This window comes from Ornithorhynchus anatinus, chromosome X1, assembly GCF_004115215.2.
Source record: "Ornithorhynchus anatinus isolate Pmale09 chromosome X1, mOrnAna1.pri.v4, whole genome shotgun sequence".
In the NCBI taxonomy this organism is placed as follows: Eukaryota; Metazoa; Chordata; class Mammalia; order Monotremata; family Ornithorhynchidae; genus Ornithorhynchus; species Ornithorhynchus anatinus.
The window spans coordinates 18335866-18352086 of record NC_041749.1 but is presented as its reverse complement, the minus strand read 5'-3'; the positions used below and the strand labels follow the sequence as shown (position 1 = coordinate 18352086).

The 16221-nt window shown below is 44.4% G+C and overlaps 1 protein-coding gene across 10 annotated transcripts in view; it reads left to right on the top strand.

Annotated features, from left to right (window-relative positions):
- The window catches only part of TCERG1 (transcription elongation regulator 1), a 57415-nt gene that overhangs the window by 12869 nt on the left and 28325 nt on the right, over positions 1-16221 (top strand). For 8 of the 10 annotated variants that reach the window (XR_003754438.2, XM_029050319.2, XM_029050318.2 and 5 more), the window contains exons 5-7: positions 6339-6581; positions 11395-11457; positions 13562-13762. Coding sequence is in view for 9 of the 10 variants with exons in the window: in XM_029050319.2 (XP_028906152.1) it covers positions 6339-6581; positions 11395-11457; positions 13562-13762 (507 nt within the window). In the remaining variant the exon portion in view is untranslated. The remainder of the gene's footprint in view (positions 1-6338; positions 6582-11394; positions 11458-13561; positions 13763-16221) is intronic. The other 2 variants (XM_029050320.2, XM_029050317.2) reach the window with 1 other exon arrangement.

Here is a 16221-nt window from a genome sequence, read left to right as displayed (position 1 = left end):
ATGATGCCGGGGGCGGATTTTGAGAAATCGTTTGGTCTAACTTCTTGTCTCCCTTTGGATCCAGGCTACGTAATTGTCTTTCTGAGAAGCTGAGAAAATTTAGCAGTTACCTTTCCAGATAAGACGCTAAATCCCATTAGGAGAGAGAACGTAGGCCTGTACATCCACGGACAATCAGATCTCTAAAAATCTGTGTTTTTTGTTTAATCTGTGTTTAATCTCCACGTGGATATTCATTCAATAGTATTTATTGAGCACTTACTATGTGCAGAGCACTGTACTAAGCGCTTGGAATGGACAAATCGGTAACAGATACAGTCCCTGCCCTTTGACGGGCTTACAGTCTAATCGGGATATCACCCAGAGGCAAAATTAGGGGCCGTTCTTCGCATAGCGCCAGTCTCATAGCGCCAGTCTATTTTGGGTATAACACGATCGACGAGATGGCTCTGAGAGATTTGACATAGAAAATTGTGCACATTGTGTGCTCCAGAGGTCTTGGTGTGAGCCAGCTGGTCTTCCCAGCTTCTGTCTCAGGGCACTGTATCGTTGACACCTGTACTGGACAGTGCTTGGAGTTTTTTGCTTTTCTGTAACTTTGCGGTATTTGGCATAGTGTGTTTTAATAATGCCAAAAGTAATAGAAGCATTTTTATAGAAACGTGTGAGCAGCCACGCTGTTCTCTGTAAGCCATGAATTCCCACTGAATCATTCATAATTATAACATGATTTTCCAGTAACATGGGGTTGTCCAAGGACAGTTAAATCAATCGTTAATTATAACATGATTTTCCAGTAACATGGGGTCCACCAAGGACACGGCTACCACACAGAAATGACTGTATACATTCAGTAGTATTTACTGAGCGCTTACCATGTGCAGAGCACTGTACTAAGCACTTGGAATGTACAGTTCAGCAACAGATAGAGACAGTCCCTGCCCAATGACGGGCTCGCAGTCTAAACGGGGGAGACAGCAAAGCAAAACAGAACAAAAAAACAGGACAACATCATCAAGATAAATAGAATTAAGGAGATAGACACCTCATTAACAAAATAAATAGGGTAATAAATAATACATACAAATGAGCAGGGTCCTGAGGGGAGGGGAAGGGGGAAGAGCAGAGGGAGGGGGGAGGGGGAGCAGAGGGAAAGGCGGGGCTCAGTCTGAAAAGGCCTCCTGGAGGAGGTGAGCTCTCAGTAGGAACTGCATATACCCGAAAGACAGAGGGAAATCCACCTCAAGTGAACGTCAGACTTGACCGTGAGATTTGACCACCAGGATCCGCTCCCAGTTCAAAAGCCGAGCTCCAGTGGACTCATCTGACTTATTTTTGTAATTATTCCTGACTTTGATTTTTGTTTAGCGCAATTCGATACCCCCCCCCCCCCTTGCTATCTGATGGGAACTTCCCTTACCTTGTTGCAGCAGGTTTTTGTACTGTGTGTGTATATGCACACCCTATATGTTGCTCTATATGGGGAGTCTGTTCTTGGTTTCTGAAGAGAATGCCTCTGATAGTGATATCTGCAGCTGCAAGTGTGGCTTTACATTATAATAATATTAATGTTGGTATTTGTTAAGCACTTACTATGTGCAGAGCACTTTTCTAAGCGCTCGGGTAGATACAGGGTAATCAGGTTGTCCCATGTGAGGCTCACAGTTAATCCTCATTTTACAGATGGTTTAACTGAGGCACAGAGAAGTGAAGTGACTTGCCCAAGTGGCAGAGCCTGGATTCGAACCCGTGCCTTGTAATTCCCAAGCCCGGGCTCTTTCACACTACATTATCTGCACTTAAAGCTAGGTCCCTTTTCTTGAATGGGTTTGTCCCATACAGGGCCGGTCTTTATTTCCGGGCCTATCTCTTGGAGTCTTGATCTCTGCTAAGCCTTGTTCCAGGAAAGAAACTCCTTTCTCAGTGGTTGCTCGCCAAGCTGGTCTGCCTATAGCTACGGTCTCAGCTGCTCGTGGGTCCTGCTGCTGTCCATTCTTTCTCTTCTGTTCCGTCTGGAGCTGAGTTGCAGAGTATTGTTTTTTTGCTAATGAGCTGATTCCTTCCAGGATCTAATTGTTGGAACCTTGCCCTGTCATTTGAAGTTTACTGTGGTTCCTAGCAGACGCTGCTCAGTGTCCTCAAGAAGCTGGATATGGGTCCTGTAGGAAGCCCAGGTCTCCCAGCCACAAAGTTTTTCTTCCGACCAGGCAATGGCTAGTGGATTTCGAGCACCCACCGTCAGCAGAGCTCTGAGCGAACACCTGGGAGAATACGGTAGAAGCAAAAGTTATACAGCTGATCTCATTTGTGCTCTACTATTCTGATTAGTAGAAGGAGGAAAACCGAAGGTACGGCTGGTAACGGCAAGAGTGTGGGTCGATGAGCAAGTCAATAGAATGTGTAGATCGATATATTGACAAGTGTTAAGGGTGGCTATATGTAGGTAAGTACCGAGGGGAGCTGACGACAACCGCAAATAGTGGGAATTGATCAAAGAGGATCAACCCGGAGGAGGCAGGGTTTTAGGAGGGCTGTGAAGATGGGGGAAAACTGTAACCTGTCACGTTGACAAGGGAGGAAGTTCTGGACAGTGAACAGGGCGGGAACAAGGGGGTCACAGGTAAAATCAGGAATGTGGTTTGCTTTGGGAGAAATGGAGACAAGGAGCTGGGGAATAGCCGGTGAAGAGAGCAGATTGATTGGAAGAAAACAGCTGGCGAGCCTTGAAGCTAGTGGGCGGGAGTTTCTGCTTGGTGCTTTGGGAAGTATGTAGTTAATGCAGATTTTTAAGGAGTGAAGAGATGTGTATCAAACAGTGCTATCGAGAGGTGATCTGGGCGGTGCTGATTGAAGAGGGAAGATGTTGAATGAGGAATATGCTGCAGTTGGAAGATGAGAACTTAAACCGGTGAGGTAGCTATTTTGAGTCGAGAGGAAAGGGGTGTACTTGGAAAGCTGTGGAGAGGCAGATACTCTGAGGAGGAAAAAAGATGTAGTGACAGGCCGAATGTGAGAATCAAAAGGCAGGAGTCAGACATCCAGGTTGCCCGCAGAACTTCCCGAGTCATTTGGAGAGAAGAATATGGATGTAAGGAGAAGGAGGTAGAGAGGCCCTTGAGAGTTGGATCCTGTTGGTGAAATCGCTTGTAAAGTCACTGGGAGTCAGAGAGGGAGGAGGGAGTTGAAGGCCCACACGCCTGGGATTGAGCCACAGTAAACTGTTACGTGGAGATCAAAATACCTGCTCCTTCCCAGAGGGAATGCTATTCTGGGAGTAAATCAAAGTCTGTTTTTAGATTTCAGCTGAATGCTTGCAGCCATATGGGGTTTCTAAAATCAGCTTATGTATAGTGCTTTGCACACAGTGAGCCATTAATAAATACTATTACTCCTCTCAGCAGGTGTTGAAAGGTGGGGAAATGCAAGTAAAGAGTAGGCATTCTGCCTGTTCCTGGAAACGAATCCTGGATTCTCCAGATTTTCCCTCGAGGAGTTTTGCTGCTCAAGACATTAGAGGGATTTTTGTTCATGCCTGGGGTTCTGGGACCTTAGACTTGCACAAAAAGCCAGTCTTCAAGCTGGCTACTTTTCTATTCAGCTGTCAAGCAGCACTTCATGGTAACCAGTGGTAATCTGAATTTTAAACTCAGCTCCTGACTTGGGTAGTTGACAAAAATGGGTAACTGCCGTACCAGTTTACCCCAGGTTACCACCGTGATAGTCTCACGCCAGGGATGCAACCTGTACATTTTTACCCCCGGCCCTCAGCCCGAGACAGATTTATAGAAAGACAAAATGATCCGACGAGCACGGACCGGTGGCTAAAATGCGGGACCTGGAACAGAAGGAGCGATCGATTCATTAAATGACCCTGGAAACGTACCTCACGGTGCCCCCGTAATGTGTTGTTCGAAATTGCCAATTTACCGGGAACGGCTGTATACCGGGGTATGTTTCCCCGTAGATTACTTGCGGTTTGTTAGGTTCTCTTCCGGAACTGGTCGGGGTCCTCCAGGTAAGTGAAAATCACAGTTAATCGCTTCCTGCTTCCCCTCTCCCTAGATTTATTCTCCTCCCCTGTTTTTAGACAATCTGTCCCAGGCCTTTGGCCCCCTCCTCCTGTCTCTCCACGCTCACACTCCAATATCGTTTTCGTGAACTTTGTTCAGAGCAGCAGCTGCGGCTGCCAGTGTGGCCAGCGAGCCCGGACGCACAGCCCAGCTCCTCCTCTCCTCCCCACCGCAGCTGGGCAGGGGAAGGGGAGGGTCTGCGGGACGGCCCTGGCCGCCGCAGCCGTCTTTTAACGACCCTGCCGCCGAGGCCGGTGGTCGTGGCTGCGGCACCGCTCGTTCCCTTAGTTTAAATAATAATAATAACGTCAGTATTTGTTAAGCGCTTACTATGTGCCGAGCACTGTTCTAAGCGTTGGGGTAGATACAAGGTAACCAGATTGTCCCGCTTGCGTCTCACGGTCGTCTTAATCCCCATTTTACAGATGAGGTAACTGAGGCACCGAGAAGTTAAGTGACTTGCCCAAAGTCACGCAGGTGGCAGAGCGGGATTAGAACCCGTGACCTCTGACTCCTAAGCCTGTGCTCTTTCCACTGAGCCCCGCTGCTTCTCTAGCCTTACCTGCGGCGATCAGCCACGGCGGCAGCGGTGGGGATGGCGAATCTTGGGGTGCAGAAGCAATTCCTAATGTAGTGCTCGATTTTACCTATCGTGGAGATTTGGAACCCGGGGTTTGCCTGTAGTGGAAGACCAGGGTAATAACTAGCTTACTTCTCTAGGAAGTTTTGAGGAGCGGTAATTCTACTTTTCAAACACATTCCGCTTGTTAAGGAACACCCAGTTCTGCCAGAACTTGTGTTTTCACTAAACCGTGGTTAGAGCTGGGAATCGGGGAACGTCACCGACAGCGTAAGCCTGTTTTTTTCCAGGACCCCTCAGTGTCCGAAGAGAAATGACTTGTCCTCACGCGCGTGGCCTTGGATATGTTGACCGAGGCACCGAGTTGTCCGTAACATGGGTGGGGAGAGTCTTGTGAGAATGCAACCCCTTGTTTTAGGAAAATGATGTGCAATGTGAATGTCGTTAGTGATTTACATCCACAGTTTATGCCATACCATTATAAAAGGTCTAATAAAACTTTTAGACCGTGAGCCCGATGTTGGGTAGGGATCGTCTCTATCTGTTGCCAAATTGTACTTCCCAAGCGCTTAGTACAGTGCTCTGCACACAATAAGTACTCAGTAAATACGATTGAATAAATGAGTGAATGAAAACTATTATAAAATGATCCCAGTATCTCTTCCCCAACCCCTGCCACAAGGGCTGCATCTATTCTCGGAAAATAGTTTACAACCTGGGCCCTTAAGGGCAACCACTTAGTACAATTCTCTGCGCGGAGTAAGCGCTCAATAAAATACTATTGATTAATTTTGCTGCTGTCCGTCTAGCCGAAGTAAGTCTTTTCATTACCAGATGTGAATGATAATGATGTTATTTCACCACACCCCCTTGGACAGGGAAACCAGGGCAAATTGTTTTTATCAAGTAGTGATTCTTAAAACCTCTAAATCTGTAGTTATTTTAAACCAACAGTGTTGCATATCTTTGTAGAGTAGTCCGCTGGCATTCACTCTTTTGTGGGGAGGACGATTTCAACTATTGGTAGTTGGGGTCATATTCCTGGCTGAGTCAGTCATCGGTTGTATTTATTGAGTGTTTTTTGTGTGTGGAGCACTGTACTAAGCATTTAGGAGAGTACAGTCTAACAGTAAACAGACACATGCCCGGCCCATAACGAGCTTGCGGTCTAGAGGCAATGTGGGACTCCGGCCCCTGCCGTCGGCCTTGAATTTGGTCACCGGCAGCCGAGCAGGTGCCGGCCGGCCTCCCCAAAACCCTCAGCTCTCGGGAAGTCCGGCCAACGGACCCAGTTGGGTGCAGTTGGGATTCACGGTTTATTCTAGTCTATTGGCTAGACTCGGGTCTAAATTCTGGGTAGTTGCGGTCTAAAGTCTCGGAAGTACCAACTCTTCACTCAAATTTTCGGTCCAGTGAAAGCAGTTTGAAAAAATTCCTCGCTTGAAGGTAAGCTTCCGGGCAGCCGAACCGACTCACCCAGCGCTATTTTGCTCCGAACCTGTACGAGTGGTACTTTGGTAGGACTGTGGTGATACGTGTGGAATATTTTAAGAGTAGAGATTTAGGGCGTAGGCGATTTAACCAATGTGGTTTTTTCAGGACTCTTGATGTTTCTGTATACGGTTTGAAGGAAGCATGGTTTTTGTGTCTCTCTCTCTCTCTCTCTCTCTCTTTTTTTTTTAAATCAGCCCCCACAACGCAAGAACAGACCCCAAGCTCTGCCGTTTCAGTTGCCACACCTTCGGTTAGTGTTTCAACTGCTGCTCCTACGGCCACACCTGTGCAGACTGTCCCCCAGCCTCACCCCCAGACGCTGCCTGCCGCCGTTCCTCATTCAGTTCCTCAGCCAACAGCCGCAATACCTGCTTTCCCACCAGTAATGGTACCTCCGTTTCGTGTCCCCCTTCCTGGCATGCCTATCCCACTTCCAGGTAAACGAGCCTGTTCTCTTTGTTTTAGCTACACGCTCCATAGTTTCGATTGGTTTGTTGTCATTTGCCTGTTGCATATCGGAGTTAGCCTCGAATCACCCTCCTGTAGATGTTTCTAGAGACCACATTCAGGGCTAACCGCACTGTTTTGTCTCTGTCCTAGTTATCGATCGATGTCGTCTTTTCATTTTCACCCCCAAACCTCATACTTGTCTGAATATTAGTCCAGAACACTTGATTTGTATATTCTCTGTTTTAAATGTGATTTTTCTAAGGGACCAGGTCTAGGATTCTGGAGTAAGTAGCGAAGAGAACAACTTTTCTGGTCGATTACATACAGGACGGGTATTCGTAAAGGCTATTGTTCTCAAATAGAAATGCATAAAAGAATAGCTCTTAACAAAATCAAGATCCAATTTAAGCAGGGATGCCAGTTTCTGGAGTGTAAATTGTGATTTTTGTTAGGAAATTTAGCAAAGCTAGGGTGTAGGCTAAAAGAAAGGTGAATATTTTAGGAAAGTGCCCAACTTGTTTTTACTTCTCTGCATTCTCAAAAGGTCCTGTAATTCTGCAAATAAAGTAGGAGGTGGAAAGGATGAAGCCCAAAGAATGATAGGACTCTAATGAGCCTAGATAACCAAATTAAAACTTTCAGATTAAGAGAGCACCGAGACGACTCCTGACTGGTGTGCTTTAATCTTGACTTAATCTGTGGAATTTTTTAGAAGATTGGAGTTTGATAATCCATCAGGCTTAACTTTGGACCAATTAAGTAACTCATGCGTCTCCATCAGGGAATTCAAGCCAACACCAGTTTTCTTCACCTGGAACTGTTTCCGAAATTTCTCGGAGGAAGAAGACGAATTAAACCAGAAGTGTAGCTATCATAATGTCGCCCCGACATTACTTATCGTAGTGGTTAACCGATGCACTATCCTACATTAAAGAAGGGTTTTGAGATCGGAACCATCGAGATCCTAGCCCGGTTTTCATTCAGACGTGACTGGCAGATGTCAAAAGAAATCTGAAGTAGAATCTAGGATCGTTGGTTTGCTAATCTGTCCTAGTCAGATGAATTTGCTTACATTGAAAACTTTCAAAGGGGATTACTGAAGAAACTTTCAAAAGAGAGCAGCGTTAGAGATTGAAAACAAAATGGAAATGATGAAGAGTAAAGTGAGCCCGAAATTTTTAAGCAGGAAATTGTAAAAGAGAAGCAATTTAAATTCAACATCAGATATGTTCTCCTTTCATGATAAAAATTGAACGCTACTGTCTTGAGGGCTAAAAAGAGAAATATGTTGAGTTCCTGAAATCAAGTTCAGTGTTAGACATCGATGTCCCTGTAGGATTTTTTAGGACTGTTCCGTGTGCTTGGAAAGGAGACTCCTTGTGGTTTCTTCAAACCTTGCCTTGGCAGGCCTAAAATTGAGTAAAATGGGACATAGTTAAAGAGTCGCACAGCAGGATTTCAGTAAATCTTTATTTTTTAACAGATGTGCTTTATGTAAATAGAGTGGAAAGGCAATGCAAAAACCCAAAGTTATAAACCATTTGTATGGTTTGAACTGCATTTCCAGAAATCCCAACTCAACATGAATATAACCAGTGTATTAAACAGTTCCAGAATATCAATGAGAGACTGTCTTTGTTCCGAAAAGGCTGTGAAAGATCCTTAAAATGGCCCTCACTTTTGCTCAGGGATGCAGGCGTTTCCTTTTGAAAGATACAGCCTTCTCTGTGGATTCATCCTTCAACTTTTGAACAGTTTTTAAGTGAACATTTTATACGTGTTTTTCCGAGAGACAAATTCCCCTTTAGAAATAAAAGCCAAAGACACTCAAGTGGGCTTCTGTCATTAAAAGTTTTGTTTTGATTCACTACCTCAATGTCAGGCTACTGTTTTACTGCTTTGGGGGAAAGCCTATGAAGCAGAAGACCCTCCTTTTTCTTTGGAAAGGGAGAGAGGGTTAAGGCAGGCCAACAGCACCTGCCTTTGGCTCCGTGGATGGGCTTTAATAAACCCTGACGCTCCACTCCATGGTGAGGCCTGGAATGATCACCCCACAGATTTTTCTGAGCTGGATTCCGAGACTTTCTTAAGCCCAGTCTCCTACAAGACCTGAGAGTTTCCACCTCAGACTGAAAAGACCCCAACATGATGGCTTTTGGCTTTATTAATGCTGAGAAGCAGTGCGGCCTAGTGGAAAGAGCACAGGCCTGTGAGTCAGAGGACCTAGGTTCTAATCCCGACTCCGCCACTCACCCGCTTTGTGACCCTGAGCAAGTCATTTAAGTGTTCTGTTCCTCGGTTCCCTCATCTACCATGGGGAGATTCAATATCTTTTCTCTCTCCTACTTAGGTCTGTGAGCCTCATGAGGCACCTGGTTATTTTGTATCTTTCCCAGCACTTAATACTGTGCTTGGCACATAGAAATAGTATTTTTATTACTACCAATTATTATTATAAGCCTATCTCCTCACGAACCCTAACCCCCATCCAGAATCATTCCCGCACCTCTTGTCCCATCCTCAAATTAAAAAGATGAGACACCTCTAGGCTTCGGTCAAACTGGGAGACCTTCATTATTTGGATTCAGAGCAACTCCCCTTCTCTCTTCCCTCTCTTCTCTTTGGAAGCCACCCATCAACAGGATGGGGTGGGAATAAGCCAGAGGGCCGTTGCTTTTTTCTGGCAGTAACAGTGAGGCTCTAATGGGTTAGGAAGGCAGAGAGGAAAACACATGGGAAAGGAAGAGACAAGGACCAAGGGAGTGTTAGGAAAGATGAAAGGCAACGAGGCATACAAACGAGAGGATGAAGGAGTGAGACTGTTCCCCGATTTAATTATTAATGTATTATTTGGAATTTTGAAAGTGATACTTTTAACCTCGAATTGAAAAATGGAATTTTCCATTTTTTTCTAGGATGGAAAAATAGAAAGTCCCAGGAAGGTCATTCATAAATAGCAAAACACATTTTGGTTCCAAGAACATGATTTGAGGCGGCCTAGCTTTCAAAGCTGAAAAGCTTCCATTGATATTATTTGAATCTAGCTCTGTAGCTGCGAGTTAACTTGAATTCTTCTGATGGAAGATGCCGAATAAATCCAGGATAGTATTTTTACCACTGACTTGACTTTTTCCCCAATTTTTTTTCTTAGCACTTAGGATGGGGCGGGACATAGGAGGGATTCAGTGTTGTGTGTTGACTTTTTAAAACAGAAATGTCAAGTGTTGACCGAACTGATTTAATTCAATTTAATAATCGATTTAATGCCGTTGAGTCATTAAGTCTGGTTTCACTTTCATCCGCTTTGTGACCTTAAATCTAGTTGAACGGGAGCAAGAACCTTGGGAAAACTACTCTGATTTGCTGTGTCCGTTGACTTTTCTTGCTTGGTGGTTTCCGTATCCTGCAGATGGCAGTGTTTACATTTCTTCTTTTAATGCAGCCCGTAACGACTTTAATAATGCAAAATCTTACTTGCGGTGCATTAAGTAAATCATACACTGCAGTAATCGGTTAAAAATAAAATATTTCTGCTTCTGCCAGTCTATAGCAAATGGAGCTTTAACATTCCGAATTAAAATATTTACCCACAGCCTCAGATTTTAGTCTAAATTGGCGGTCAATTCCTATGGGTCTATTTTGGGGCACGTTACTCTCCAGATGTGGAGGTTAAATTTATTCTGGAAAGCAAAATTTATTTTAAATGGAATAGAAATATTTTGGAGGCAGTTTGATTTTTACCTTTTTCTGCCTCACAATCTTCATTCTCCTTTTTGGTCCTTCCTCCCCCCCCCCCCCCCCCCCCCCCCCCAAAAGATGTGAGGTTAGCTAGTCCTTTCTTGTCCCTGCCTCTTCTGCTTTCCCTTTCATTTTCGATTCCTTTCTTTCCCAATGAAAATTTCCGATGTCCCATTTGACTTCCGATTTTTCCTTACCACCCACTCCCTAGCTGTGTCAGGCTGACTCTTCCTTCTTCTGAAAACTTCCTCAAGAAACTCTGATTTCTTTTTTGGTGTCCCAGTGCTCCTCCTTCAAGGTGCTAGAGAGTAAATAAGGATTTCTTTTATAGTTTGCCTAGTCTTTAAGGCCACTCAAGAGGGGCCTGTTATCCTGCAACATCTCCAAAGAATTCTCAGCCTTTGTAAATCCGAAGAGCATAGTCGCCTCCCGCTAACTGACTTGCAGTTGCTTTGCTCTTTTTCTGGTGTTTTAACTTTAGAGATCTCTGTAGAAGTGAAGTTTTTGTCACTGTCTGGGTCCGTCCCAGAGCACTTCTCGCCCTTCCGCCCCTTGGACCCACTCATTTTTCTGTTGCTTCTTTCTCTGCACTAGTGTCCCTCTGCCTCAGCTACTGTGCAAAGCTTTTCACTAGCCGCAGACCAAATCAGATAGGTGTCTTCTCTCATTCACGCTGCATTTTCACTGATATCAAAACCACAGCAATGTGAGTCTCAACTCCTGGAAGTAAAGGCCCCTTCTAGGAATCTTAGGTGTTCATGGGGCAGGGTGGAATTGACGTATAATGAATTTAAGTCTCTGAGTCTCCTTCAAATGTTATTTCAATAGCTGGTTCAATATAGAGGTGACCGTTGCTGCAATTAAGAGAATTCAAGACAGTTTGGTACTGCAAAACGTTAAAGCGGCAAAAAAACAAAAAAAGCACCCCTCTTCCCTGTGGTCTCTGTCTTTTCTAATGGAAAGGGCATTTTAAAGTTGTAGTGGTATTAAATTATCCTGACTCCCAGTGGTAGCCGACATACAATGGCAGCTTTCCAACATGCTTGCTTATCCGTTTTACAGGTGTAGCAATGATGCAAATAGTCAGCTGCCCGTATGTAAAGACAGTCGCTACCACCAAGACCGGTAATTTTTAAAACCATCTTAGTTCGTTTTGTTGTTTTGTTTGGCATGATAGTGATTGTTGTTGTTTATCTATCCTTTTCCCTCCCCCCCCCCCAAAAAGTGAATGGGTTTTTAGATTTTTCTTTCTAAAAATAGCGTATAAATGCAGGCGTCATTTGACAAACACAATTTTCCCAAGTGTTAGCTTCTTTTGTTCATAAAAGCAATGGATAAGTTCAGACTAGTTGAAAATTTGATTTGTGTTGTGTGAACTACTTCATCTTCATATATATGTATAAATACATATGCATATATATGTATAAATACATATATATGAAAAACACTTATTTTTACTTTGGAGGGAGGCTTTAACTAGTCACTGCCATGTGGAAAATGATGTGAATATGCTTGTGTTCCCAGTGGCTGGGTATGTGTGAATGTTTATTATGTATGGTCCAACTTAATGGTGTTGTCCAAATGGGAATTCACAAAACTGCAGGTCCTTTTACATTTAATAGTCTGGTTTGTGGCTTGCTTGTGCTAAACTTCGTTTAAATGATGCTCTTTGTAGCACACTGGGGTATGCTGTTATTCTTATTTCACTATTAAACTACTGTAGCTGGTTTACAAAGTGAAATCTTGGGAAACCATTACCAGGGGAAGGTTAGCTTTCTTGCTAAACCAGATCTGTTTTGGGAGAGGACCTGAAGGGTACAAACAGTCCATAAGGGCAATTGACAAGGGACACAGACTTGATGGCCTTAGCCGTGCCATAACAAATTTGTATTTATTGGCTCATCAGATAATATCTTTGTCAGAGTGGAAATTAGATTGAAGAAATGTAAACAGTCCTTAGTTTTAATGAGATTTTAATGCTTTCTCAAAGTAAAGTGTATTTTTTACTCGGAGGAGGAGAGTTTTCTCCCTGCTTTTATGTTACTAAAAGTGATGCATTTTTAAATAGCACTGTTCATTAACTCCTCTCTCTCCACCCAATCCCAATTAAAGTAGACAAACTTGATGGCTGCTATGCCCTCTTAGATTTGTTTGCCTCTTTTCTTAGGCATCCCAGTCCAGAAGGGGTTGGGGTGGGTGGGTGGAGAGGGCCACCAGGCAGTTGTATGGCTTGGGATTGTGACTGTGGGCCCCAAAGAGTTTGGTTGAATGTGTGTGTGGGTTTGTGTCAGTAGAAGTCAATGTAGCCTGGCTTGTTCCCCTGAGGGTTTCTTTGTGTGTGGTGGTTGTTATTGCCTGTAGGGATTGCTGTGAATGTATGTCTGTTCTGTGCACCTTTGAGACTAGTGGGAGTGCCTGCTTAAGTGCCCTTCTGGGCAAGGGTATGATCCAAGATACCCCCTTGGGAATATGAGTGGCGTAGGAAATCGAAAGGGCGTGTGATCATGAATGTGGGAGAAAGTCAATAAGTCAATCTGGGCAAGCCTCGTCCTATCTTATTGTTGTTATTATTATATTACTGTTGACCAAATTGAAAGGAACAACCTGATTTGCCGTGAAAAATTAATTTTCTATTCTGAAGTGTCAGATTTTAGTGGGTTCTTTTAAATATCCAAGTTTCCCTTGGTCTGGGAGCATTCCAATTGTGTTTTGAGCATTCCAATTTGGCCTCATCATTTTTCAAAGTAATACGATCACTCTTGACCCACTGGCATGTCACTCCTAGCTGTTCTTAAAGGACTTAAAATGCTGTGCGTGAGTGATCGTATCACTACTTGGGACTTTAATTTCTGGTCAGAAAGGTGTCATGCAACGGTGCGAGACTGTGGTTCGATCCTGCGGCCGTACCACGTTGAACTCAGTTGTGAACACACCATTCTGGCTATAAATTCCAGTCAAGGATCAATACGACCTACGGTGCAGGCATGCTCGCTGTTGAACTTCATTCGGTCCCTATTTCAGTATGGGCAGTGGTCCAAGGGAATATGTATTCATTTTTGGAAAAAGAGGCTTAATTCAGCCTGTGGTACGTGTTACGGAGTAGTTTAAGTCGTTGCGTATAGAGCGTTCGATATGTACAAAGGTGATTGGACTTTTGTACTCTAAGCCTCCTCGTTCTGCAATAAAGTCTGATACTTTCTTGTTTGCTTTTCATTACTTTTTCATTTAGGTGTCTTACCAGGAATGGCCCCTCCTATCGTACCGATGATACACCCCCAGGTGGCTATTGCCGCCTCCCCCGCTACTTTGGCTGGAGCGACGGCAGTCTCTGAGTGGACAGAATATAAAACCGCAGATGGCAAGACTTATTACTATAACAATCGAACATTAGAATCCACCTGGGAGAAACCCCAAGAACTAAAGGAGAAAGGTAAAATGGTCTGTGAGATTGTCATGTTTGGCTTTATGGTCTGTCAGAGTGGGGTGGGGTTTTTTTTTGGTTTTTCAGTTGTTGAACCCGAATTCCTTGATACCATCTTTTAAGGAATTCAGCAGAGTATTAAAGTTTTGGATTAGGGAGGGGATGTTCATGCTTCTATTGGCGAATTGGTGACTTAAATTGGTTTCAAGAGGTCTGTTCAAAGCACGATATGCTGTAGGGTGGGCATTCCTTTGCCCATTTGGAAAAGTTGTAGTTTCCATAAAATCCTTTTCATATCAGGGCTCCCTTCAATTTCCTTAGAGATATTTTACTGTGTTTCACCAGAATCGAGGTGAACCTTTTATTACCATGAATAGCTGCGGAGGGCCTTTTTTTCCAGTCACCGCCTTGCCTATTTCAAAGTCTGGAAACGGGTGGTAGTCTGAGAGGAAGAGTGTGTGAAGCTCAGTGTGATACGCACAGGCACCATCCTGCTCGGTGCCTGGCACCTGATGAGGGAACTGAGGCACAGAGAAGTCAAGTGGCTTGCCCGAGTTCAAACAGCAGAGAAGTGGCGAACACCCAATTAGAACCCATGACCTTCTGACTCCCAGGCCCGTGCTGCGTCTCAAGTGGGACGGCCCTTGGAAAAACCCAGATTTGGACCGAGTCGTGCACTTGCATAGGACCAATATCTACGCCGTCTCTGCTCTCCTGGCCCTGCTCCTCTCTAACCTAACTCCCTCCGTCCTCTTTAACTGATTATCTGTTTATCAACCCGACCACTTAGTACAGTACTTGGCCCTTAATAAATACCACACCACCCCCGGCTCTCAGTCACAGCCCTCCCTAGATTTACTGCTATTGTTTTTGTCTGTCTCCCCGATTAGACTGTAAGCCCCTCAGTGGGCATAGATGGTCTCTATCTGTTGCTGAATTGTACATTCCAAGCGCTTAGTACAGTGCTCTGCACACAGTAAGCGCTCATTAAATACTCTTGAATCAATGAGTATGCTGAGGAAAGATGAGGTTTTTGATCGTGAGCACCGTAGCCCAGTATTTAGCACAGGGCCTGGCACATTGCAAACACTTCAGTTCAGCTAATTCTGACTGGGAATGAGAAGAGGAAAGGGTTTCAGAGGTAGGGATGAGTTAAGCCATCCTACTATCTGTTCCCAGGGCTGCCGAGAGCAGGGCACTATGGCTGTTGAGGGTGGGCTTAGCTTAATCCTTCGGAAGCAGCTTGGTCTAGTGGAAAGAGCAGCACGGGCCTAGGAATCAGAGGCCCTGGATTCTCATCTTGGCTCCGCCTCTTCCGTGCTGTGTGAAGCTTCTCTGCGCTTCAGTTCCCTCCTCTGCAAAATGGGGATTCAGTACCTGTTCTCCTTCCTACTTATTATTCTGTGAGCTCCATATGGGAACTGATTATTGTTTATCTACCCCAGCGCTTAATACAGCTTTTGGCATATAGCAAGCACTTAATAATAATACTAATAATAGTATGTGTTATTGTAGAAGCAGTATGGCATAGTGGAAAGAGCACAGATCTGAGAGAGGAACTGGGTTCTAATCCTGGCTTCCACCTGCCTGCTAGGTGGCCTTGGGAGAGTCACTTAGCTTATTTTGCTCAGTCTCCTCATCTATAAAATGGTGATTCAGTAACTTTTCCCCACCCCTTAGAGTGAGCCACATGTGGGACAGGACTGTGTCTGACTTGGTTCATATATCTGCCCCAGTGCTTAGTACAGGGCTTAGCACATAGCTTAATGAATACCACAGTTATTATTATTAATATTTATATTGCAGGTAGGGTTTATATCTTCTCTTTTTATTTCCCGGAAGTTTCTGATTTCCTCAGGATTTATGCTGTTCCTGGGGGGAGAAAACACAGTGCACAGTCTCTTCCCCTTGTCCAGTTAACTTTCAGAAATTTAGGAGGTCCAGAGATTGGACTTGAGAGTGGCAGCAATTTCACAGAGGATGGGTCAGGGGAGGTCAGGGACCCTCAGGTTAAAAGGGGTGAAAAACAGAGGGGTGGGAAAGAAAAAGAATTAGGATGGAAAGAGGAAAGAACAAGAAGGAGAACAGACAACAAAGGGGAAAGCATCAGTTAAAAGGCAGACAGGGCAACAGGAAATATGCATGAGATTGAGTCAAGGAGAAGGAGAACAGGACACAAGTGAAAATGAGAGTAAGAGGAAGATCAAAAAGATGAAAAGAGACATCAAAGGAGCAAGAGAAAGGAGGGAACACAGTTTGAGGGCAAGGGATTCACAGAAAGAGTGGGCGAGCGCAGTCAGTTCTGTAACGTGGACTTATATTCTTGACAACCATGTTTTTTAAAGAAAACTCATGCTATAGTGTGGTTGCCTTGACAGGTGCTGTATGCGTGCACACAATTCTTTCATCAAAGACTGATATTTAAAGAGTGCCTATGGTGTGCAGAGCACTTGACTAAGCGCTCGAGA